Source organism: Podarcis melisellensis (genome assembly GCF_964234715.1).
Source record: "Podarcis melisellensis genome assembly, chromosome: 9".
Classification (NCBI taxonomy): domain Eukaryota; kingdom Metazoa; phylum Chordata; class Lepidosauria; order Squamata; family Lacertidae; genus Podarcis; species Podarcis melisellensis.
This window is the reverse complement of record NC_138541.1, coordinates 13,232,199-13,256,311: the sequence shown is the minus strand read 5'-3', so window position 1 is coordinate 13,256,311 and position 24,113 is coordinate 13,232,199. Positions and strand designations below refer to the sequence as shown.

Here is a 24,113-nt window from a genome sequence, read left to right as displayed (position 1 = left end):
CTGTGCTATCATAATTATTAAGGCTTTAAATGATAATTTTAGGTTATATGTTAGTGACTAAGTTTTAATTTATATATTTTTAATATTTTTTAAAACTGTTGCTATATCTGTAGTGTCCCTGTTATACCTAATTGCAAATTCAAATATAACCCTATTGTGTTTTATGATTTCCTTGATATTGTATGTGGGCTGGAACTGGTCTGTGACAGAAATAATAAATTCTTCTTCTATGTGTATGTAGCCAATATTTGTAGTATGGGCAGACTCCCCTGGACAATGGAGTGGCCATTCACACTGCTCAGGGAGGGGAGAGAGGAGAAAATGTAACTTTATACCAGCTCCTTTTTCAAGGTCACAGAAACATGCTCTAATCTGCAGTGAGCCATCAGTATTCCTATGCGTCCCTTGCTGTGCTTGTGTGCAGCCACACATTTCAAGGCCCCCACATCTTTGTCAGGGGAAACCACCTTGCCTTGCAGATATTTATCTACAATAGCTCAGGTTTCACTTATTTAAACAGCTGCGCTGTTTGTCAAAGGCAGAACTGCTCAGGAGAGTTTTCTATCAATCAAGGGAAGGGAAGGGAAGGGAAAGGTATTTTGAGGGACATAAAATAATAGCAGGAAACGAAAGGAAATTACCTCAGTTGAAAGCAGGTTTTATTTCCGCATCGCAATATGAAGTTTTATGATCCACAAAGATCACAAATAGGTCCAGTCCTTTTTTTCAGGGGGACGCATGGATACACATACCCCTAAACATTTTGTGAATCTAGGTTTGAACTTGAAATATACCGTACTCGTAGTCGAGAGTGGATTTCATGCTCTTTATTCAGCTCATAGTGGTGAGGAGGAATGAAAGTTCCCCCAAAGTATCTGCTTTATATACATTATTTACACAATGGGCTGCACGTGATTGGCTAATTCCAGAATTCTCCTGTAGGCCAATCAGGTTGTGGATTCACTTCCATCTGGAGCTGGATTGGGTGGCTCCTGCAGACCAATCATACTCTGCATTGTTCTAGGACCAATCAGACTGCTGCATTCTGAATCCTATTGTTCTAGGACCAATCAAACTGCTGCATTTTGGATCGTATTGTTCTAGGACCAATCAGACTGCTGCATTTTGGATCCTATTCAACTCAGTACATAACAGAACTCATTGTATTTCGATATGAGTAGGAAAATGAGAGTAACCCCTAAACATTTTTTTTAGGAGAAAAAAAGCACTAGATAGGTCTAACTTGTACTTAAGGCATGTGCCACAACCAGATTCACATCTGCACTGTATATTTAAAGCAGTATCGTAACACTTTAAACAGTTATAGCTTCCCCCCAAAGAATCCTGGAACTGAAGTTTAAGGATACTGAGTTTGGTTAGTAGATCCTATTCCCCTTAATGAGCTACAATTCCTAGAGTGCATGGGCGTAGCCAGGATTTTTGTTTGGGGGGTGGCAGGCCTTTCATGGGGGGGGGGAGAGAAGAACCTCAGTTGGCTATGTATTTTTATTTATTTTTATTGACTGAGGGGGAGGCAACTGCCCCTCCCTGCCCCCCCCCAGCTACGCCCATGCCAGAGTGTCTTGGGGAGAAAACTGTATTGTTAAACCACAGCCCAGGCTTGCTGTGGTCACTTGGTTCTGCTAATGCAGCAGTTTGACTTTGCCGCCAGAGGTTCACACCATTATCTCTCAAGACAAGGCAGGTGCCAACAATAAGAACTGGAGCTGTCCAAGGGGAATGAATGGAGATCTCCTCTCGGCACCCTTAGCAAACTACAGCTCCCAGGATTCTTTGGGGGAAAGCCATGATTCTTAAAAGTGGTATGGTACTACTTTAAATGTATAGTGCAGATGGGACTCAGCAGAAGTGTTTTGGCAGCATGTGTCAATTACCGTATTTTTCGCTCTATAGGGCGCACCGGACGATAAGACGCACCTAGTTTGGGGGGGAGGAAACAAGAAGAAAAAAATTCTGAAACCCAGAAGCCAGAACAGCAAGAGGGATCTGGCTTCTGGGATAATCGCCTTTTGCTGTTCTGGCTTCGGGGACAGCCTGTGAAGCCTCCACAGGGCAGTGGGGTGAAGGCACCCCACTGCGCTGCGGAGGCTTTGCGCAGCCATCCCCAAGCTACAACAGCGAGACGGAGCGCTGCGCAGCACTCCATCTCCCTGTTCTGGCTTTGGGCTTAGCCGCGCAGCCTGCATTCGCTCCATAAGACGCACACACATTTTCCCTTACTTTTTAGAAGGGGAAAAGTGCGTCCTATAGAGCGAAAAATACGGTATGTTGGGTTGTAAACAACCGAACATACAAAGGACCGACAACTGCATAGGCAATCAGAGCATACACTAACTCAGCAAAGAACATGCCACTCTGCTTGGTTGCTAAACAACACAACACCCACCCACCCCTTAATTAACTGACTTAACCCTTCAATCACCCACAGAATGATCTCTGCTGTTGCACTTCTGACAACATCAGGAGTGTCACATGTTCTCCATTCCTGCACTATTCATGCTTAGTGAATGGAGCACTATTCATGCTCCATTCATGCTTAGCATCAACTATCAGGCGTAGTATTTTAACATGCACACCCGATCCTATACGGAGTTAGCTGCACCTGAGCCCATTAAAAATCAATGAATTTAAGCATACCTACGGTAGCTCTGCAGAGAATAGAGGCCTAGCCGGTTACAATTACTTTTACTGTACATCTTAAATTATTGCTAGTGTCATCTGCTTCTGATGTTTGTTCATTTAAAACATCTCTGTCTTTCTTAAGCTGAGCTCACGGTGATTACAATCATTACTTATTTCGATTTATGCTCAGGTTGCAAACCTAACACGTGCTACTTGGGAGTAAGGTCCATTGAACACAGTTGAATTTACATCCAAGTAACATGCAGAGGTTTGCACGCTAAACTGCTTCAGGAAACTTGTATAAGGTGTAAAGGCAGTGTGGAATTTTAAAAATGGTTCTAACCTTGTTTGTAATTATCATTCAGCTATAAAAAAAATGTGCCTAATCGTGATCTTCTTTTAATGACACAACGATTGGCAAACTCTGCCATAAAAGATGCTAAAGGTCATTGTCCACGCACTGTCTGCATTCTCATCGTATAATAACTGGTTGTTAAATTAGGTGAGAAAGAAATGCTGACTCCAAAGAACGGCTATTTCTGAACCTTGGACTGTTTTTAAAAAAACCCTACAGGTTTTCTTACAGTGCCTCAGAGTCCACCACCTGTCCAATGAACCCATTGCAGAGTAAAACTGAATACCAGCAGCCTTCTACCCAGCACTGTTTAGGAATTCTAAGAAGTAAAATAAATAAATGCAGTTTTAAGATCAGTGGGTAAAATCAGTGCCATTTTGAAAGGTTCATTCCGCCATCTTGATTCAAAATGGCACCCCAAATGTAGATGGAAACCTGCTCCTCATCTCCAGAACACCATGCAAAATTTGATTACGGTGTCTTAAGAGGTTCCCAGATGCACAGAGAACAAACAGGTTTCCAAAATATATAGCAGATGAGCACCGACATGAAGTTGACAGCACCTTTCCCATGCACATGGCTATTCTTACGTCGTCTGCTATGTCTACCCACTATTCAGCAGCTATAATAAACATATTAGCAGTTTTCACTTTCAAATTTTATGCTTCTGAAATCCCATCCACACTAGTAGGCAGTGCTTGAGGGTATATACTGTATTTGTGCCATGAGCTGTCCCCTCCCCTTCCATTATAAGTGCAAGAAACCTGAGGTGTGTGTTGTTATATTATGTATAATTATAATTATAATTGAAATGCAGGTTGTCAACTTGCTATAGTTGCACAACACAGCAGTCAAAAATAATTTGTCATTCTTGAATGATCCTCCTTAATCTCAAACCCAAAGTGCAATGGTTAATTCAATAACTGGTTAAGATTCCTATTAGCTTTTTGGCTTTTAACTATTTTAAATACACGCACGCGCATATATATAGATATATATAGATAGATATATAGATGTGTGTGTGTGATTCCTTATGTTTATTGTTCGTGTGTTAATAAAAGCCAAAGAAAGACACCTGCAATGATTCCTTGTTTCTTGCGTGTATCTTAATAAAAACCAGATAAAAGCTGTGCGTGTGTATACTGATTCCTTATGTACACACACACACGTTTAGATCCCTTTCTCTGTGTGCCAGTGGGCGGCCTCTTTCTCTCTGGGCGCCCGATGTCTCCGCCTCCTCCCTCGTCGGGTCTCCAGGGCCGGGCGCGGCCATTGCTCCGCTCGCAGCCGGCCTCGCTTCCTTCCCCACCGGCCTCTCCCGCCTTCCTTCGCGCGGCTGAACAGGCCCGTTGGGCGCGGATCCGGCCATGGCAGCCGCCGAAAGCACGACGGCTCTCCTCTCGGGCGCCTTCGTGGGCGCGCTCGCTTTCCACCATGTCAACAGCGGCTCCGACACTGTGCGTAAAAAGGTGCCCTTCGCCCCGCGTTGGCGAACATCCCCCCTCGCCATTACGCATGGAGTGGACGGGGGTGCCTTCGGGTTACCCCGAGGAAATGCTTTCGCCCCGGCACCTCTTGTCCTTGCTTAATGGGAGCTCGGGTGCTTTATGCGTAAAAGGGAGCCAGGGTGTGTTGTTGTTGTTGTGTATGTGTTTGTGCAGAGGCCAGTTGAGAGCGCATCTCCTGCCGTGGCTGCCCCTTCCCGCACCAAGTTCCACTCCTGGTTATATGTTTGTATGCATGCGTGTATACATGCACGTGTGCATTTCCCACTTTTAGACAGCGACGGAGCTGCAACGCGCGCAGACCCCCCTCTCCACCACTTACTTTGGGAAGAGTTGCCTCGCGTCTCGTGTGAATCCCAAACCCGAGTGCTTTGTGCGCGCAGCCAGCCCGGTGCCCTGCGTGGGTCTGTAACAATAGAGGGACCGTAACCCTCTCTGCGGCCCCTCTTAAAAGCACGGCTTAAATTGAGCTTCCCCTCCTCCGCAGGAAGATTTCACCTCTCCATAAAATGCTGCTGTGTGTCTCCGCTGTGTCTTGGGCGTGCTTGAGATATATGTATTTCAAATTTCCCTCCTCGCAGATCTCCCAGGTCCTAGTCGTAGTCTGACACTCCATAGCCACACTGGCTTGACACAACGTCGCCTAACCTTGCAAAACAGCTATGGATGCTTCGTGGACAGGACACCTGGAAGCACCCATAGTTTAATGTTAGAATATGCTTCCAAATTTGCTAAAGTTTGGGACTAGTCAGTGGCAAAGGGTGCAATTTTATCTGCTTTTTGAAGGGGGATGACTCAAATACTTCCGCCCAGGCCCAGCCCTTAAATTATGCTGTTTTAAATGAGCATTTTATATTTGACTTCCTTTAGCAATGTTTTCTTTTGAAAATTTTGTTTTGTCCTGCTTTGTTTTGCTAACTTTGCTGCATTAAATATGAATTCTGTAGTTGACCTCTATTGTAATGTTTTGTTTTGAAACCTAATATTTTAGATTCCTGTTCATTTTGTTACTTTGGATGTATACATTATATTTTACTTTCTTCAATAGTGTTTTATTTGGGATTGTTTTATTTGATGTTTTAATGTAGGTTGCAAACTGCTTTGAGATTTTTTTAATTCAAAATATAAAGTGGTTTAAAAACAAAAGTAATAATAATAATAATACTGACTATACAGCTCCTGCTAGTGATGCGTAACTATGGTGTCTCTTCAATTGCAAAGGAAGGATTCCTCCTTGGGGAGGTGAAATCTGAAGCCAAGGACATCATTACTGACTCTCAGATGGATGGTGCTGAAGTTGTGTATACAATTGGTAAGTCAGTTACCAACTGATGCATTTCCTTTGGGGCGGAATGAACATTCTGTGGCGCTTGTAAAATATTATTATTAGTGCTTGAGCGTATCAGTATATTTGAATGCGGTGGTGATGCTGCATTGCTTCTGAGCTGCTGTGAAGTCATTCTGTGGGATCCCATGATGTCTAGCAGCAGGATTTATTTTATACCGCAACTGATCCTTTCCCTCCCCCACAAGGAATAGTGTCATCTCCTGGTTTGTCCTGTGGTTGTGTAGTTCTTTTATTTCTATACAGCTTTTCATAATGGTCCCTTGACACTCCTATCTCTTCAGAGCAGCAGAAAGAGAACAAATGTGATCAAAGACCTGCCTACTTTGTTTTGCATTTGTTTTTGAGGAAGAAAAATGATATAGATCTTCAAATTTACTGTAGTAGGTTGTGTGTCAGTATACACGTGAGAGAACATACCTATGATGTGTGATTTTAGTGGATATACCCAGCTGTATACTTTTTCAAGCCTCTTTAGTCACATGGACTTTTGCTTATCCGCTGTTTGAAGTATATAAATGGAATGTGGGTGAACTTTTAAGGAACTTTATATTCTACATTGTTCTTAATTTTTCTGACTTTTAGTTGATTTTAGCAGTACTTCATCTTAAGTCGCTTTAAGACTTTTTTTTGTACAAAGTGACTAGCAGATGTAATAAATATTAAAATTATTTGAGTATCTTGTAAGGTTGTGACTGAACACAGAATTCAGTTATTACTGTCAGCAGACCACACTGTACAGTGGTATTACACAATCATTCAGGGGAAAGTAAGATGTCGTTTCATTTTCAGATATACAAAGTCACATTCCATGCTACCAACCCTTCAGGTAAGTGCTGTACCCTATTTCAGAAAGAAACTTGAATTATGTGTTATAGAAGGGGATGGTAAAACCCTCCCCCTCACATGAAGCACTTCATGCGATGGATTCAGAGCCTTGGATCATGGCAACAGAATACGCATGCCTAAGGAAACTTATTTCGGTGGGGCTTGCTCACAGATAAATGTTTGCAGCCTATGTAAGCAAGGGAAGCATGTTTAGAGAGTTCTTTCCCCAATACTTTGATACTACAGAGGTTATACACAGTTGTGTGATCTGAATCAGAACATTTGTTTCTCTGGTAATATGGTCTTGAAACTTTTATAAGATAAAAACTGCTCCTTTTCCCTTATGGGGTATCCGGGAGCCCGTATAGAGTCCTTATGTCGGTTCTCTATCGGTAGGAGAAAATCACAGAGGCCAACCAGAGAATACAGTGGTACCTCGGGTTACAGACGCTTCAGGTTACAGACGCTTCAGGTCACAGACTCCGCTAACCCAGAAATAGTACCTCAGGTTAAGAACTTTGCTTCAGGATGAGAACAGAAATCGTGCAGCGGCAGTGGGAGGCCCCATTAGCTAAAGTGGTGCTTCAGGTTAAGAACAGTTTCAGGTTAAGAACGGACCTCCGGAACGAATTAAGTTCTTAACGTGAGGTACCACTGTATTGAGAAGCAAAGCATATAGTAAGCCATATCTTTATTAAACTGTTACAACAGGGTGCTCACCCCCCCACCCCACCCAGGAGGGAGGAGAGACCAAGAACAGTGGTGTGCAAGCCCTTATATAGGCTTTTGAAATTGCCACCCTGTAGCTCAAGACTACCCCCCAGTACATCATACATATATCACAGAAGGGGAGGTCTACAGCAGAAACCTGTTAAAGGGTTTATCAGGGGTCAGCAAACTTTTTCAGCAGGGGGCCTGTCCACTGTCCCTCAGGCCTTGTGGAGGGCCAGACTGTATTTGAAAAAACAAAACAAAAACGAATTCCTATGCCCCACAAATAACCCAGGGATGTGTTCTAAATAAAAGCGCACATTCTACTAATGTAAAAACATCAGGCAGGCCCCATAAATAACCCAGAGATGCATTTTAAATAAAAGGACACATTTTACGCATGTAAAAACGCACTGATTCCCAGACCGTCCGCGGCTGGATTTAGAAGGTGATTGGGCCAGATCTGACCCCTGGGCCTTAGTTTGCTTACCCATGAGTTACCTGGACAGTCTGGCCATTCTTTTGTGATGATAAATACTTAATTCCTGAGTCCAGGTCACAGGCTCACCCTGTTCATACACAAATGTGCCCTTAAGGCAGGAATTGTGAGCACAGAGACAATGGGGAGGCTTTTCCCATTTCCATCCAAACTGCAGAGGAATATTTGAGGTCACTGAAATAAGTCAAAATGGCTTTAGGACTCTTTTCCTGTACTGTTTCAGACACGCGGTTTATATATTTATGTATGTGTTTGCCTGGTACATTTATGAACATTTATTTTATATCTTAGACCTTATAATTCTCAAAACATAAGCGTATCTGAGCTGTACTGCTTCAGACTACATGTGAGAATTTGTGTCGTATTACTGAATGCTCCTCCATGTAAGAATATTCACTGCACATGGCATATTGGGCAGAAGGCTGAGTTTTACCTGATAACCTAGTTTTCTGTGTTATTGTACAAAGAAGCATTGAGTCATTTGAGACCTCGCCTGTGGTGGTACACCTCAGACACAGATGAAAACTAGGTCTACATTTATTTTTGAAGCTAGTGAAGAGATGTGTCAGCAATCTAATGTGCACTGTAAAAATGTTTAGAAAAATGTTTTCAAATAAATTTTAACATCTGCCTTACTAAGGAATACGGATCATGGTTTGCTTTACCCTTTTTTGTACTAGCAATCTGTACTTAGCCAATTAGAAATACACATAATATGCAGATGACTTGCTTTGTGCCTTGTAAAAATAGGGACACCAGCATGCCATTCTGAAAACATTGTTGTTGCTTATCCTCTTGCAGAAATGCATATTTTTATTTATTCAGGGCATTTATTCATTTGCATGTCCTGCACAGGAGTTCAGGGCAATGTACAACCAACAAAAATTTAAAAACAAGGATAAAAATATATATGCAAATGCCAATTTTAGCAACCATTCATTGAATACATATTGGCGCTAGGGTCATCACGCGGCAAAAGCCTGGGTAAATAAATATGCCTTCAATTGATATTGAATAATACATATGGAGAATCAGTAAATCAAACAAAGTGATTATTATTTCAGGGTAGAAGATGTTACCCGATTTTCTCCATTACTTCCTTCTCTTCCAAAGGATTTGATTTCTGTATTTTTGTTGAAATTATCATTATACCCTGTGTTCATTTGCTGTATGAGCAAATGTGTGAAGCTTAGTAATAAAAACCAATGCCACTCTAGAAATGTCTTTGATTCAGCATCTGTTGCCCTTGGGATTCCTCTTATTTTTTCCAGCTTTTACAACTCGGGAGGAGAATTGAACGAGCCACTGCTGAATAATATACTGTCGAATTGCAAAAAGGTATTTTGCATTTAGAACTAACCTCTTCACAAAACAGAAATGTATGGATACTATAGATTACTACTATATACTTGTTTAAATGTATGCACAATATCCTACAGCCTGGTTCTTTTTAGACACGTACAGGCAGGTTTTACTTTTAGGTAAGTCCCAGTGAGTTCAGTGTGCTTACTCCATGAAAGTATAAGTGTGTCTAGGATTGCAGCTTTTGACTGCTATCTCCACACACTTATTGGCAAAGAAGCTCAATTGAATACAATGGACCATACTTCAGAGCGAACATACAAACAGTTGCTCTGCCAGTGACATGGTTTTTCAACTTTTCACATTATGGGCACAAGGTTGTTGTTACCAAAGAGACATTTTAAGTATGGCCTAGTACCTTGGCTGGTGGAAATTCCATTGCCTCTCAGAAGACGAGCTAAGCTGAGTCTTAGGGAACCCAGGTAAAATCACCTTTTAGCACCAGCAATAGGGTGACTCTCAGTCATTATGCAAGAGGTATGAGAACCAGTGAAGGCAGTGAAGGTCCTGTGTGAGTGTCTGGAGGCGGTTGGAGGATGGATGGCGGCTAACAGATTGAGGTTGAAGACAGAAGTACTTTTGGGGGGGGGGACAGGAGATGGGCGGGTATGGAGGACTCCCAGGTCCTGATTGGGGTAACTGTGCCCCTGAAGGACCAGGGACGGAGCCTGGGAGTCATTCTGGACTCACAGCTGTCCATGGAGGCGCAGGTCAATTGTGTGTCCAGGGCAGCTGTTTATCAACTCCATCTGGTATGCAGGCTGAGACCCTACCTGCCCGCAGACTGTCTTGCCAGAGTGGTGCATGCTCTAGTTATCTCTCGCTTGGACTACTGCAATGTGCTCTATGTGGGACTACCTTTGAAGGTGACCCGGAAACTACATCTAATCCAGAATGCGGCAGCTAGACTGATGACTGGGAGCAGCCACCGAGACCATATAACACCAGTCTTGAAAGGCCTACACTGGCTCCCAGCACGTTTCTGAGCACAATTCAAAGTGTTGGTGCTGACCTTTAAAGCCCTAAATGGCCTTGGTCCAGTATACCTGAAGGACCATCTCCACCCCCATCGTTCTGCCCGGACACTGAGGTCCAGTGCCAAAGGCCTTCTAGCGGTTCCCTCACTGCGACAAGCCAAGTTACAGGGAACCAGGCAGAGGGCCTTCTCAGTAGTGGCACCTGCCCTGTGAAACGCCCTCCCACCAGATGTCAAAGAGAAGAACAACTACCAAACTTTTAGAAGACATCTGAAGGCAGCCCTGCTTAGGGAAGCTTTTATGTTTAATAGGTTATTGTATTTTAGTGTTTTGTTGGAAGCCGCCCAGAGTGGCTGGGAAAACCGAGCCAGATGGGCGGGGTATAAATAAATAAATTATTATTATTATTATTATTATTATTAGAAACTATATCTAATTTTCAGATTTCCATTTCTTTTCCAGACTGTGGTGGGCTGGTACAAACTCAGGCGTAATACTGACCAGACAATGACGTTCAGAGAGCGGCTCCTTCATAAGCATTTACAGTCACACTTGGCAAATCAGGGCCTTGTTTTTCTGTTACTGACTTTCAGCCCAACGTCTTCAAATTTATCCACTTACAAACTTGAATATGCCTTACATAAACCGCAAGAAGGGTAAGTATATTCGTCACCCTTTAGTGCACTTCTGTAACTCAGTGAAATATAGCTAATCACTTTCTTGGGTTAATCCCTTTTCCTTTGAAATTTGGAGGAAATCTTTCAATGGAAATGATTTCTTTCTGTTGAAATTTCGCCTTCTTACTCTTGATATCATTGACTGCAATCTTGCACATAATTAGACTTGTGATAGCTCTACAGAAATGTGCGGGAGAGACCCAACATCACATTAGCGCAAAAAGCTTGAGAGCTGATGTGGTGCAGGTGATAGCAAACTGTCCCGAAGCATAATACTGTATTTACTCAAATCTAACGCGCTTCTTTTTTGGCCAAATCACGTTGCGAAAATTAAGGTGCGCATTAGATTCAATGGCGCATTAGAGTCTAGTTAATACAGTAATAGCAGTTGCACTATAGGCATTGCACACCATCTTTGTAAGTTCCAAGACAACCACGGGATTAGTTTGTGTCTGAGCAGTGCTCAGTCTTAAAATATTAAAAGCATATTTCTCAGCACGTTTACTCAGAAGTAAGTTGCTCGGAGCTCAGTAGACATTAACTCCCAGGTAAGAATGTATAAGATTTTTTTGTAAGGCTGCAAACCTGGGAGTAAACCCCATTGAACTTAGTGGGACACACAAAGCAATCCTATACAACTCTTCTCAAAAGTAAGTTGTCTTAAGAATTAATAATGGAATGGCACAATTTCGTGCACTCAGTAAACCTTCCCATTGTAGTTATATTAAATTCTTCTATTTATCCTATTCTAAAGTCCTTTTCAGAAAGTTCCTCTTGTTATTGCCAATTTGAGAATGGCAGAAGAGCACGGATACCATACCGCATCTGCTTCTTGTATTTCTTCCGGCTATTGTAGAGCAGTTGCAAAACACAGGTATGAAAAGGATGTTTAAATTTTTTGCATTGCATTTTTGGTGACTCCAAATGATTGCCAGCTAGCAGCATAAATGTGTGTATGTGTATGTGTGCATATATGTGTGTGTGTGTGTGTGTGTGTGTGTGTGTGTGCGCGCGCGCGCATATATACACACACAAATATTTCTTCTTCCTCTTTGGTGATCACTCATAGCTGAGTAAGATTGTCTTCCATAAACACGGTTTTAACAATGAGTCTGTGAGTGATTGTGGAGGCCAATTCTGGATCCACACGTCCTGCAACAGTGGGGACATTGGTTTCCGGGCGGGAGTTGATCACGGTGTGGATTTGCCAAGCGCGCCTTCCTCTTAGCACGTTTCTCCCTTGCATCCGGAGTTCGAGTGCCTTCAAAGAAGCCCACGACACCTTTGGTAAAGGCTGTTCTCCAACTGGATCGCTCACAGGGCAGTGTTTCCCAGTTGTCAGTGTTTACACTACATTTTTTTAGATTTGCCTTGAGATATTCTTTAAACCTCTTTTGTTGACCACCAGCATTACGCTTTCCATTTTTAAGTTCATACAAGTGGGAAAATACTACAGTGTGTCTTCATCTCCCCTAATAGCAGTGCTCCTGTTCCAGCTCTGGCCTCTTCCTGGATATTGCAAATTGGCCCAGTATGCATGTAAAATCAAGCTAAACCATAGCTAAGCCTGAGTGCACAGGTAATCAAAGCAGAAATAGTGGCTGCTTTGCTCCTTCAGTCCTCATGCTGCTGTGCTACCTGCAGCAAAGCCATTGTTTGGCATAGTGTTGTAGTTAAACCTCAGCCTTGTGGTCTGTCTCCCTCCGACAAACACTGGACAGTAAGCCAAGAACAAACCTTGGCTATCGCTTGCAGTTTGTCAAGTGAGACAAACCACAAACCCAGGTTCAGGCAGGAGCAAAGTGCTTGCAATTTCTGCTGCAAGTTCTTGTGGGTTTGTGCATTTATGCTTAGTGCCATATGTGAACCAGACCACAATAAGGGCCAAGCAAGCCAATTCACCTTCCTCCTTCAGCTTTCCATTTTTCTCTTTCATCTGGCACTCAGCATTCTGGGCCTGCTTGTATCTTATGAGGATGCTCAGTCCTCATTGGACTGTTTTGTTTTGTTTTAAGTACTGTTCTCTTTTGGTGGCGTTGGTTTTGTTTTGTTTTACCATACATTTCGTCCAGAAATGAAGGGGAAATCTGGGTGCGTCCTATGGGGCGAATGCAGGCTTTCGCTGAAGCTTGGAGTGCAAGAGGGGTCGTGCGCACTGACCCCTCTTGCTCTCCAGGCTTCAGGAAGACATCCGCAGCCTAGGCAGCCCTGCGGGAGGTCCCGCAGGGATGTCTAGGCTGCGGATAGCAGCCTGCTTCCTGGAGCGTCGGGCGCCCTGAAAGCAGAGTGCCTGGCGCTTCGGGAACACATCCGCAGCGTGGGGAGCCCTGCAGGAGTTCCCCACAGGGCTCCCCACGCTGCGGATAGCAGCCTGCCGCCCGGTGAGTGGGGCGCCCTGAAGCAGAGCGCCTCTCGCGCCAGGCAGACATTGGCCAGCCCCACAAGCTCGGGGGACAGCAGGGAGGCGCAGCGCCGCCATCCCGCTGTTCCCCGACCTGGTTCGGTTTCCCCGACCTGCTTTTGGGGGGGAAATAAAGGGGGGGGGAATTCCTTTATTTCCCCCCCAAAAAAACTAGGTGCGTCCTATGGGACGAAAAATACGGTAATTCTGCAAACCAGGATTCTGTTTCAGTGGTTCAGTTTCACTGTTTGGATAAGTAATTTTTAAAAAGAGGGGTGGATGGTAGGCTTCAGCCTAGAAAGCTGGACTGTCTGATGTTTACTAAGGAAAAACATGTACTTGCATTATTTTAAGAACTCCACTCACTACACTGGAGATCGACTTTTAACTTACTATAAACAAACTTGTCTTATTTTAACCAGCAATTCCATCAGCAAGCATTGTCTCCTAAATGCCCTAGTGCTTGAGATTTCCTGCTTATTCCTATAGGTTTTCATGTCAGCTAAGGGACGCGGGTGGCGCTGTGGTCTAAACCACTGAGCCTCTTGGGCTTGCCGATCTGAAGGTTGGTGGTTCAAATCCCTGCGACAGGGTGAGCTCCCGTTGCTCTGTCCCAGCTCCTGCCAACCTAGCAGTTCAAAAGCACGCCAGTTCAAGTAGATAAATAGATTCTGCTGTGGCGGGAAGGTAAACCGTGTTTCCATGTGCTGCTCTGGTTTCACCAGAAGCAGCTTAGTCGTGCTGGCCACATGACCCAGAAAAGCTGTCTGCGGACAAACGCCGGCTCACTTGGCCTGTAAAGTGAGATGAGCGTCGCAACCCCAGAGTCATCTGTGACTGGACTTAACTTTCAGGGGTCCTTTACCTTTTTTTAAAGGTTGTGTTCGGTTGTCAATGCCAAAATTTAGAGATTTCAAAAGCCACTTCGCATAAAATGGCAGATGGAAATAGTACATTCTAGATTTTCTTTTTTGTATCAAAAGGTCAGAATTTTTTAATGAAGATGGGTCTCTAAAAGAGGTTCTGAAGACTGCTGAAATGTCTGCCACCTTGCAGGAGGAAATGGAGGTAAGTTACATGCTTTTGGAAAACTTCTCACGCATCTTTTAACCAGTAACACAAAGTTTGAAATAAGTGTTTGGCAACACAATCTATATGAAGAAATGTTGACACAAAATGTCCTGAAGCTGAAAATTAGGGGAAAGTAAACCCCATTAACTTGTACACCAGGCAGATATAATATTATTGTGTGTCCTAGAAATAACCATAGGTAGGGAAATGAATGCCATGTGCAGAATTACACTTATTTAGGCTGTATTCCAGAAAAACCTGTTGTTCTGGGGTCACCTGAAAGCTTAATCACACAACTTTTATTCAGGAAGTTAAGTGTTCGGTGACAGCATTATCTAGTCTCCAACAGCACACATAGAGAGTGCCTCAGTTTTATAAGAATAGCTCTGCTGCATCAGGCCAGTGGCCCATTTAGTCCAGTGTCTTGTTCTCACAGTGGCCAACCAGATGCCTGTGGGAAACCAGTAAGCAGAACATGAGTGCAAGAGCAACTCTCTCCCTTTCTGTGGTTTCCAGCAACTGGTATTCAGAAGTATTGCTACTTTCAACTGTGGAGGTAGACGATAGCCACCATCAGTTAGCTGTTAATTCATAAAAAAGCTTAATCAAAATGTTTATTTGTATACGGATATGACGACAATTTATTCCACAAGGTGTCTCATTTTTCCCCTCTCTCCTAGAATATAGGCAGTAAAGTAGCAGATAGTGAAAGATCAGTAGAGAATCTGCTAGCAGAAGTAGATCAACTGAGACAAGAAGTACGAAGGAAAAAAGAACAGATGCAAACTGCAGGTAACTTAAAACACCTAACTTTCTGTTCCATGTCAATAAATTGACAGGATAAGTACGGTAATCTTCTAGAGCTTAAATAGGAACCCTCATTCCCCTTTAGTGAAAGCTGCATAGAAATGTAGGAGACAGAAGAATAAGAGTTACAGGTTCCTACTTCAATACCTGTCCTAGGATCTTAAATTCAATCTCTTGGTTCTGATTCTAAAGCAGGGGTGCGCTTATGAATTGTCACTGCATTCCCTCTACCTTTGGCATCTTCAATTTACTTGTCAGCCTTTGCTCCTGTAAAAAGAGCTTACACACTTAATCAAGTGGTAAAACTAGGCACTGCTCAGAATTCTACAATAGGAACCAAGAGCATAGATCAGGAATAGGTTACGCAGTGCCCTACGGCTATTATTGGACTGTAGCTTTCACCCCCTGACCCCTGGTCATGCTGGCAGGGGTCGGTAATGGTTAGGAATACAACAGCAAGTTGGATGACAGCAAGCTGGCTACCTCTGATATATATAAACGGCCTCGGCCCAGTATACCTGAAGGAGCGTCTCCACCCGTCATTCTGCCCAGACACTGAGGTCCAGCACCGAGGGCCTTCTGGCGGTTCCCTCATTGCGAGAAGCAAAGCTACAGGGAACCAGGCAGAGGGCCTTCTCGGTAGTGGCACCCACCCTGTGGAACGCCCTCCCATCAGATGTCAAAGAGATAAATTACCTGACATTTAGAAGACATCTAAAGTTCAGGGAAGTTTTTAATGTGTGACATTTTAATGTATTTTCAATCTTTGTTGGAAGCCGCACAGAATGGCTGGGGAAGCCCAGCGAGATGGGCGCCGTACAAATAAATTATTATTATTATCATTATTACTATTATTATTAATACAGGGTCTAGAAATGACCCTGATGATGCAAAAACCATGTTCAGCAAATACTTCAGATATTTAGAATGTATGAGCTGCTATTTCACATATGCTATGGTTGGATGTTTTATTAAGCTGTAGTTTCGCACAATATGAAAAGGCTTCAGCAAGTCTCAGGCCCCATGCTTTTGCCTTTCCTTAACCAGAGTTTGTCACGTCATCCAAATCAAGGGACTTGAGGCTTGCCAAAGTCTTAGGACTGCTCATTAAATAGTTACCAGTCAAGCAGCTGCTGTTCTACGCAGTTGGAAGTCTTGTAGGCTGATGTAGCTGTTGTATCAAAAGAAAATACCCTCTGTCTGTTTCAGAAGTTACCCAAACAAAGAAAAGTCACCCAGATGAATCGAAAGAAAATATCTTCCTCTGTCAAGCTTTGCAAAACTTTTTCCCAAATTCTGGACTGCAGTCAAGCAGTGTTACTTTAAAAGGAAGACAGATTTCTAAGCATTGCTGCAACATTGACCACAACACAAAAATAATGGACTGGCTGACCTTAATGTTCAAAGAAAATAGTTGCCCTGAAGCTGAGACAAGGCAGGTAATTAAGCGAAAGGCTACTGTAACTACAAGTGGACCAAAGCCATTCAAAAGGCTACGATCTTTCAAACTTCGGCGAAATCTATTTCGGGAGGACCAAAAGAACAGTGACCAAGAAACAAACATTCCAACCAGTGACACCGAACCTGATGAGGATGTTACAAAAGAGCCTGAAGAACGCAGAGTGTCTCCAAGTTTTTAATCCCTTTCCGTACAGAAAAAGGATTTATTTCCCCCCAGAAATTGTTGCCTATATAACTCTCCATTTGTTCATGGTGTCTGGGGAGGGAGTCTTGTTTATGAAAACGCACCCATCAAAAATTAAACCAGCATTAATCCCCACAATTGGGGGGGGACAAAATAGTCTAGTTTCTTCCTCAGAAGATTTTGTATTCCTTATTTTCCACAGGGATTATCCCTGGTGGAAGACTTCAGCATAAAATGAGCTGTACTGATAGTACCATGTTTGTTTTCTCCAAGGCTGGACTAAGAATGCAACAATATTTCTTGGCTTTTATCCAGTTGTCCCTCTTTGATCCAGTGGAGGCTTCTCTTGAGGGAAAGGACATGTCATTCTCACTAGTTCCTCCCCTCTTCAGGTTCTCATGCTGCCTCCGATGTAATTCCAAGGGGTCCACCAACCTCTGGAGCAGAAAGGGGTGGTACACAGGTTTGCAGAGGAAAGGAGGGGAAACTTTCCTCCACTGGATCAGAGTCTTCTGTCATCAGTAGGATACAAAATGGTTATAACCCATTAAGTAACATGCTGTGCTTGAAAGCGAAGCAGCTGAATTGAAGGCTAAACATGGTTTCATGTCAGCCTACAGAGAAATTGACAAGACCTTAATACAAATATTTCATTCATGATACTGCCTTTGTGTTCCACTACTCCATTTTCCACACGGGGCAATATAGTACATAGTAATATAGCACACAGATGCGCCTAGCCTACACCTACCTAGGAGTAAGCCCTATTAGACATAGATACTTGCTTCCAAGTAGGTACTTTTATTGTTAGGCATGCCAGCATGTGTTTTCTTCTTTATAAAGTTTTTATTTCATTTTAAGACAGCATTTTTTCCACCTTGCATACAAAATGACAGCCATTTGAAGAATGACATGATTATTAGCACAGAGGAGAAGCATTCTGCCATTCACATGGCAATCCTTTGTACTCTGTATACAGCAGAATTAACAGGATCGTATCTGACGTGTTAGCGGTTTGCTTATTAAGGAAGTACCAGGAATGACTACAAATCAGTTACAAAATCAGTTTTATTAAGTACAGTTAACATAATTCATTCTGGATATTTGATACTACATACTTTAGGGTCGCTGAGGAATGTTGGGTCCTTATATGTAACTGACATAAATCCTGCAACATAATAAATTCAGAAGCTTTAGAAACAAAGCAATTTGCAAAACATCTAAGTACCCCCATATTTTAAAAAGATGCTTACCCAGTTGTCGGGCTCTTTTAATATTTTTTGCAACCTCTTGCTGTTTCTTCATACATAAGCCTGTAAAATCAAAAAATCCTAAAAAGCCACTTCATTTGAAAACATCAAAAGATCAATTCCTTTATCAATGCAGATTAAACCTATAAGGGGCTTTTAAAAATATAAGCACTCAAGACTGGTCTCGATTTAAGTTTTAGAAACCAAATTCAATATAATTCAGAATGATGCACAGGTCAAAGGTGGCTGGCTATTTAAATAGCCTTAAAATTAATAAGTAGTGAAAAGCATTTACCTTGAATATAATACTGCTAAATCTTTCACATACCTGTTATATGCCTTCCAAAAATGTGACCAGAATATGGTGAAATAAACTGTGACAAAAGCTGTTGAAGGAGGAAAAAAATTAACAAATATTAAGCAACATTTTGATTTCTTCTTCTTTTTTTTTACATATTTGTAGCAAATCTCCACAGTTCACTTAAACATACCAATCATGCAATATTTAAAGAAAATTAAGTACAGTGGTGCCTCGCAAGACGAATGCCTCGCTAGACGAAAAACGCGCAAGACGAAAGGGTTTTTCATTTTTTGCGTTGCTTCGCAAGACGATTTTCCCTATGGGCTTGCTGCTTCGCAAGACGAAAACGTCTTGCGAGTTTGCTTCCTTTTTCTTAAAGCCGCAAATACCCAGCGAATCCACACTCCGCAAGACGAAAATATTGCAAGACGACACAACTCGCGGAACGAATTAATTTCGTCTTGCTAGGCACCACTGTACTGAAATTTCACAAGCAGAAAACAATTTAAAATGTAGTTTCTGTTTTGTATGGCCAGTCAGTCTGCCAAGTGGAAATCCAAAGGAAGACCAGAGGATTGATAGGATAAACCAAAGTAGAGGCCCCGTGCACTTAAGACTGGGTGAGGCTTAACACTGTACCACAGGTATAGAAACTATTTTGTATGCAAGAGAAGAACCACATGAGCCCACAAGATAATCCTGATATAGCCGTGGTTAAGAGATGCAGCAATGTTATATACTTTATTCCAAATGTAATCCTGTTTCTATGCTTGCTTGACTTGGCTTTACACCTCCTACTCTTGGTTATTAGGTGTAGAATTATTGTACTTGCAAGGTGACACCATATCAACCACATGTGCTGGGCAAGCACAGTATTCTGCATTCCTGCAATTATCCTGCCTCCGCACCTTTAAGTCATAATAACCATGGGGATTTGGCATGTGTCCAAGGCATACTTTGGATTTCCAACATGCAACTGATCTTGTTATATTTTCCTTGCACATATTCCTGAGTGTACAGTGGTGCCCCGCAAGACGAATGCCTCGCAAGACGGAAAACCCGCTAGACGAAAGGGTTTTCCGTTTTGGAGGTGCTTCGCAAAATGAATTTCCTATGGGCTTGCTTCGCAAGACGAAAATGTCTTGCGAGTTCCAGCAGGGTTTTTTCCTCCCCCCCCCCCTTTTCCCCAAGCCGCTAAGCCGCTTATCAGCTGATCCGCTAAGCCGCTAATGGGCTTGCTTCACAAGACGAAAAAACCGCAAGACAAAGAGACTCGTGGAACGGATTCTTTTCGTCTTGCGAGGCACCACTGTATTCTAAAAGAGTGAATTTTAATTTTACATATTTAGTAAACGGAGCCACATGAAAGGAACAGAAATGTTGCAAAAGTACCACCCTGAAGCAGTATTCTTGTAACACGTAGGAGTGTATACAAGTGAACTAGCATGATCTCCTCTGATAAGCATAGGCCGGGTTTTGCTCAGCCTTCTTTAGTACACCTTGAGAACAAACACAACAAATACAGAGGAATTTACCTGTACATTTTTGTAGTCAACAGCTACCCCACACAAGACACACTTTTTAGGGGGTTCCTTATAGGGATTGTCCATTGGCACAGGCTGAAACAGAAATAGTTTTAGCAGAAGTGTCTTTCTACTTTCTTTTAGTACTGACTGCTTAAGTCAGCCTTTCTCAACCTGTGGGTCCCCAGATGTTGAACTACAACTCCCATTACCCCTAGCTAGAAAGGACAGAGCTCAGGGATGATGGGAGTTGTAGTCCAACAACATCTGGGGACCAACAGGTTGAGAATTGCTGGCTTAAGTGCTGAAGCAGACATGATAGTATCATAAAGTACAAGTGTCTTGCAACATGTTACACAAAAATCAGCCCTAGGTTGGACGCTAGCATAGATATATGGTACCTGTCTATTTGGTTGACCCACCAAATGGGGCTTCTAGTTAGAACTGTTTTATAGAAGAGTCTAAAAAAAGCAAAAGGCTGCTTCTGGGTGGTTTTTTAACTTATCTTAAAATTGCCACATAGTTCTTATATTAAACTTTAAATGTAAGAACAGAATCCGTCATTGATCAATCTTCTTGATTGCCTCCCCTCGTATATATGTACTCAGCCCATAAAATGTTGCTACATCTCAATCCCTTGTGTACCATCCTAGTACAGGAAAGGCGGGGTAGAAATTTTAACCATATTTCTGGCACTTTGGTTTACAAGCATTGGCTAGTGTAATTTATACCAGGCTGTGGTCAAACATTTAATATCAGGCAGGCACCTTCACAGTATTCTTTTTTGGTGCCTACTGAAGACATTCATATTTGGACAAGCCTACCCAGATGTTTAGAAAGTTTGTGTGAGTTTTGATTTGTTTTAATCTATTATATTGTGGTTTTAACCTTCTGTATGTTTTTAATTATGGTTGTAGTTTTTTATTCTTTTTTCCTTTTTGTAAAACATTTTGAGGGTGTGTTTTTTTCTACAATTAAGCAGCATATAATTTTTTATGAAATAAATGAATAAATAAAATAGGCTAAGAGGCAGTGATTGGCCTAAGATCACCTGGGGAGATTCATAAGGACCTTGCTGGATCAGACCAAGAGACCTTCTAGGCCAGCAGCCTGTTGTCAACCTGATGCCTAAGCCACTTGCAGAACCTGAGCGAGACAGCAGTCTCCCCACCTGTCAATCCCATAGACAAGCATTCAGAGGCATAGCTGTTGTGGCTAGCTACCACTGACAGCCTTAGCCATACTTCCTTGGTAATTTTGGCACCATTTTCCAACTTGACACAAAGTTTCTTTTAATTATTTGCCAAACAAGTTCTGTATTGTATGCGTCACAGTTTTCAGGGTAAATAAATTAAGATTGTTGTAAACACTGTAATTTTGAAACACTCATTTTTACTTCGGCTATCTTCCAACAAGGTGTCTTCTATGTTTACAGTCTACAGTTGATAATGAGCCTTAAATAAAGTAGAAATACCTGATTACGCTCTTATATATTTTATACTGACTCCTGTGCAGTTTCACAGCAAAAAGTGCAGTTGCAACACATTTTCTTTAATAATAATAATACCTTTATTGTCATTGTACAACCTGTGCAAACCACTACCATCCTATGTTTTGAGTTTGAAAACTTTCAAAAATATGTAGGCTGATTAGAATGTTAATTGTAACACACATTTCTTACCATATCTGCATTACTGGACAACTGTTCACTATATGAACTACACTCCCGTCTCCATGATGCAACTGGAAAAGACATATGTAACAAAGCACACTCACAACATGTTTTTAAGTATTCACGAGAAATTTAAAGCTAGCAAAGAATGAATGTTAAAGCACCCAAAACCCATCTCCCCTTTTTAATACTTTTGTGGAGATTTATCATAACCCAATAGATATGCATTAATATACCAGCAATGGTTCCCCACCCCACCCCTGATGTTAGCACAGGTTTTGTGTTTATATTTAACATAATGACCATACATGAGAAAGAGTCCCATGCTGGCAGCTGTATGGAAATCCATGCAGAGGAGGAACAGATCACTCTCCTCTTTCAGCCCCCTTAGTTTCATGCTAGCCTCAAGAGGAAGCAAATTCCCTTCCTCCACAGCAAGCACAGAAGCCAAGTGGGCTGGAGGAGGTGCAATGTAGTGTTCCTATTGAATTCAGCAAGCAGTACTATACTATTGATTTCAACTACTTCAGAAAGAGTGCACACAGGCTAAGGAAAGCTCCCAATCACCAGCTTTGCCATTCCACGACACACAGTTGGATGCAAAGGTGATCAAACGGGGGAAATCTCTCAGAGCAGATTTTCTAAGTAATTGCATTCACTGCTAAAATGGGTGTGTAGCAATGCACACCAAGTAAAAAAAAAATAATGGAAAGAGCCCAGCATGCAGTGCATAGGGCACAGCGTGCGCCGATGGTATCTACTAGGGATCAGCACAAGTCAATGTCATCAACCCATTATTGTGACACAGGCTCTCTCTAAAGGCTTTTGTAAGGTCCAACACGCACAAGGGAAATCTTCCAGACCAAGCCAAATCCAAAGTCCTGATTCTAGTGAAATCAGCCTCAGTTCCACTAGGTTCAGAACTCTGAAATACAACACTGCTGAGCATTATGAAAAAGCTGAGCCACTTCAGCCCTTGAGCCAATGCATACATATGTAAGTCTGGACACCTGGCTTCACAATGGGGTTATGTAGACCCTTGGACATCTACAAATAGTGCAGTAATGAACAGAATTACAGAGTTAATATATAATGTGGTTCAGGGTTTGCTTAAGGAGCTGCTCTTCCTAAATATATCTGTAAATCATACGGGAATTAAGCCTAGCTCAGGCTACTTACACCCATGCTATTCTGAAGACAGATGAAGCAGTTATTTTAACACTTCAAAACTGTGCCCGCTTATTGACGACAAGCAGGACTTACTCCCTAGCAATAAACGTACATAGGTTTTGTGCAGCATGATACTTTGTTGCAATGCATAGAAAAATGGTGCCCATTTGTTTTGTTTATTCAAACTTAAAGCTCTGAGGTGTTCCTATTATCCATCCTTTAGCCTGCACAAGGCAGGCCAGTGCCAGATGGCTAAACAAGCTATAGCTTAGGGCCCCACTCTCTTGGAGGCCCCCTAAAACTTTTAAAGGAAAAAAACTCGGATGTACATTTCCAAAATATAAGTTTAAAAAGAAATAAAATAAAACCTACATACAGCAACAGTGTTTTATGTTGTGTAGGCTCCAATGATGTAATTAATGGGCCCTGCCTGCTAGCCTGCTCCCTAAAATATCACTGGTTTGCTCACTTCTAGATATAGGGTGCCTACATTCTGCATAGGGATGCGGGTGGCGCTGTGGGTTAAACCACAGAGCCTAGGACCTGCCGATCAGAAGGTTGGTGGTTCGAATCCCTGCGACAGGGTGAGCTCCCGTTCTTCGGTCCCTGCTCCTGCCAACCTAGCAGTTCAAAAGCACGTCAAAGTGCAAGTAGATAAATAGGTACCGCTCTGGCGGGAAGGTAAACGGTGTTTCCGTGCGCTGCTCTGGTTCGCCAGAAGCGGCTTAGTCATGCTGGCCACGTGACCTGGAAGCTGTATGCTGCCTCCCATGGCCAATAAAGCGAGATGAGCGCCGCAACCCCAGAGTCGGTCACGACTGGACCTAATGGTCAGGGGTCCCTTTACCTTTACATTCTGCATGGACTGGTTGCATGGCAACATGTGCAAATGTCCTTAGATAGCTATTAGGTCCATAAATTACTATATAGCATATATTCAGTACAAAAAAACAGCGACAATTTGTTGTTGACAAAGGACAGCTAGACATATAAAGAGCCCTATTACCTTCAATAGCTGAGGGCCTCATCAAACCTAAATCCGGCCCTGAGGCAGGCCACGCCTTAGCGAAAGAAGCAAACTCCCTCCCTGGTTGGGGCAGGACCTTCCGTCTCTTACCTGCACCAGAGGAAACAGCGCCCTTCCTTGCGCCAGCGAAGAGGCAGAAAACCCGCCCTGAGCCCTTGGCGGTCAACGCCAAGGCAGCCATGTTTTCCGCCTTCCAAGCTTCCGCTGCGGAAAACGCACAGAGCAGCAGCTAATTCCTTCCCTCTCGGTACATTTCCTGTCCCGTGACACATTTTAGGCCCCGCGCATGCGCCGCGCCGGGAAGAATCCCCAAGAGCGCCCAGTTCGAACTGTCAACAAAACAC

At 42.7% G+C, this 24,113-nt stretch overlaps 2 protein-coding genes across 5 annotated transcripts; one reads left to right on the top strand and one right to left on the bottom strand.

Annotated features, from left to right (window-relative positions):
- The first annotated feature begins 4,238 nt into the window (after positions 1-4,238).
- On the top strand, positions 4,239-16,980 carry ABRAXAS1 (abraxas 1, BRCA1 A complex subunit). 3 transcript variants are annotated; one of them, XM_081925185.1, is made up of 9 exons: positions 4,239-4,467; positions 5,725-5,815; positions 6,641-6,677; positions 9,158-9,224; positions 10,688-10,881; positions 11,657-11,776; positions 14,287-14,371; positions 15,055-15,166; positions 16,391-16,980. In XM_081925185.1, exons 1-9 carry the CDS (start codon positions 4,366-4,368, stop codon positions 16,819-16,821), a joined length of 1,239 nt encoding a protein of 412 aa, XP_081781311.1. In that variant the 5' UTR covers positions 4,239-4,365; the 3' UTR covers positions 16,822-16,980. The 3 variants fall into 3 exon arrangements, with proteins under 3 accessions (XP_081781311.1, XP_081781312.1, XP_081781313.1); XM_081925186.1 differs by having other exon boundaries at positions 4,240-4,455; XM_081925187.1 differs by having other exon boundaries at positions 4,264-4,455; positions 5,729-5,815.
- Positions 16,981-17,876: 896 nt separating this feature from the next.
- Positions 17,877-24,035, bottom strand: MRPS18C (mitochondrial ribosomal protein S18C). Of its 2 annotated transcripts, none has more exons than XM_081925476.1 (6): positions 23,749-24,035; positions 21,582-21,643; positions 19,913-19,996; positions 18,405-18,462; positions 18,080-18,139; positions 17,877-17,994 (listed from the first exon to the last, which is right to left on the bottom strand). In XM_081925476.1, the coding sequence occupies exons 1-6, from the start codon at positions 23,948-23,950 to the stop codon at positions 17,918-17,920; spliced, it is 543 nt and encodes a 180-aa protein (XP_081781602.1). In that variant the 5' UTR covers positions 23,951-24,035; the 3' UTR covers positions 17,877-17,917. The 2 variants fall into 2 exon arrangements, with proteins under 2 accessions (XP_081781602.1, XP_081781603.1); XM_081925477.1 differs by having other exon boundaries at positions 23,860-24,019.
- Between the last annotated feature and the right edge of the window lie 78 nt (positions 24,036-24,113).

Bases quoted from the DNA above. Each gene is read 5' to 3' on its own strand.
- ABRAXAS1 (XM_081925185.1), top strand. From the start codon at position 4,366: ATGGCAGCCGCCGAAAGCACGACGGCTCTCCTCTCGGGCGCCTTCGTG. The intron at 6,678-9,157 runs GTAAGTGCTGTA...TATTTTTTCCAG, and splicing joins CCATGCTACCAACCCTTCAG to CTTTTACAACTCGGGAGGAG. The intron at 11,777-14,286 runs GTATGAAAAGGA...TTGTATCAAAAG, and splicing joins AGAGCAGTTGCAAAACACAG to GTCAGAATTTTTTAATGAAG.
- MRPS18C (XM_081925476.1), bottom strand. From the start codon at position 23,950: ATGGCTGCCTTGGCGTTGACCGCCAAGGGCTCAGGGCGGGTTTTCTGC. The intron at 19,997-21,581 runs GTAAGAAATGTG...TTTCTGTTTCAG, and splicing joins TGTCCAGTAATGCAGATATG to CCTGTGCCAATGGACAATCC. The intron at 17,995-18,079 runs GTAAGCATCTTT...ATTATGTTGCAG, and splicing joins TAAAAGAGCCCGACAACTGG to GATTTATGTCAGTTACATAT.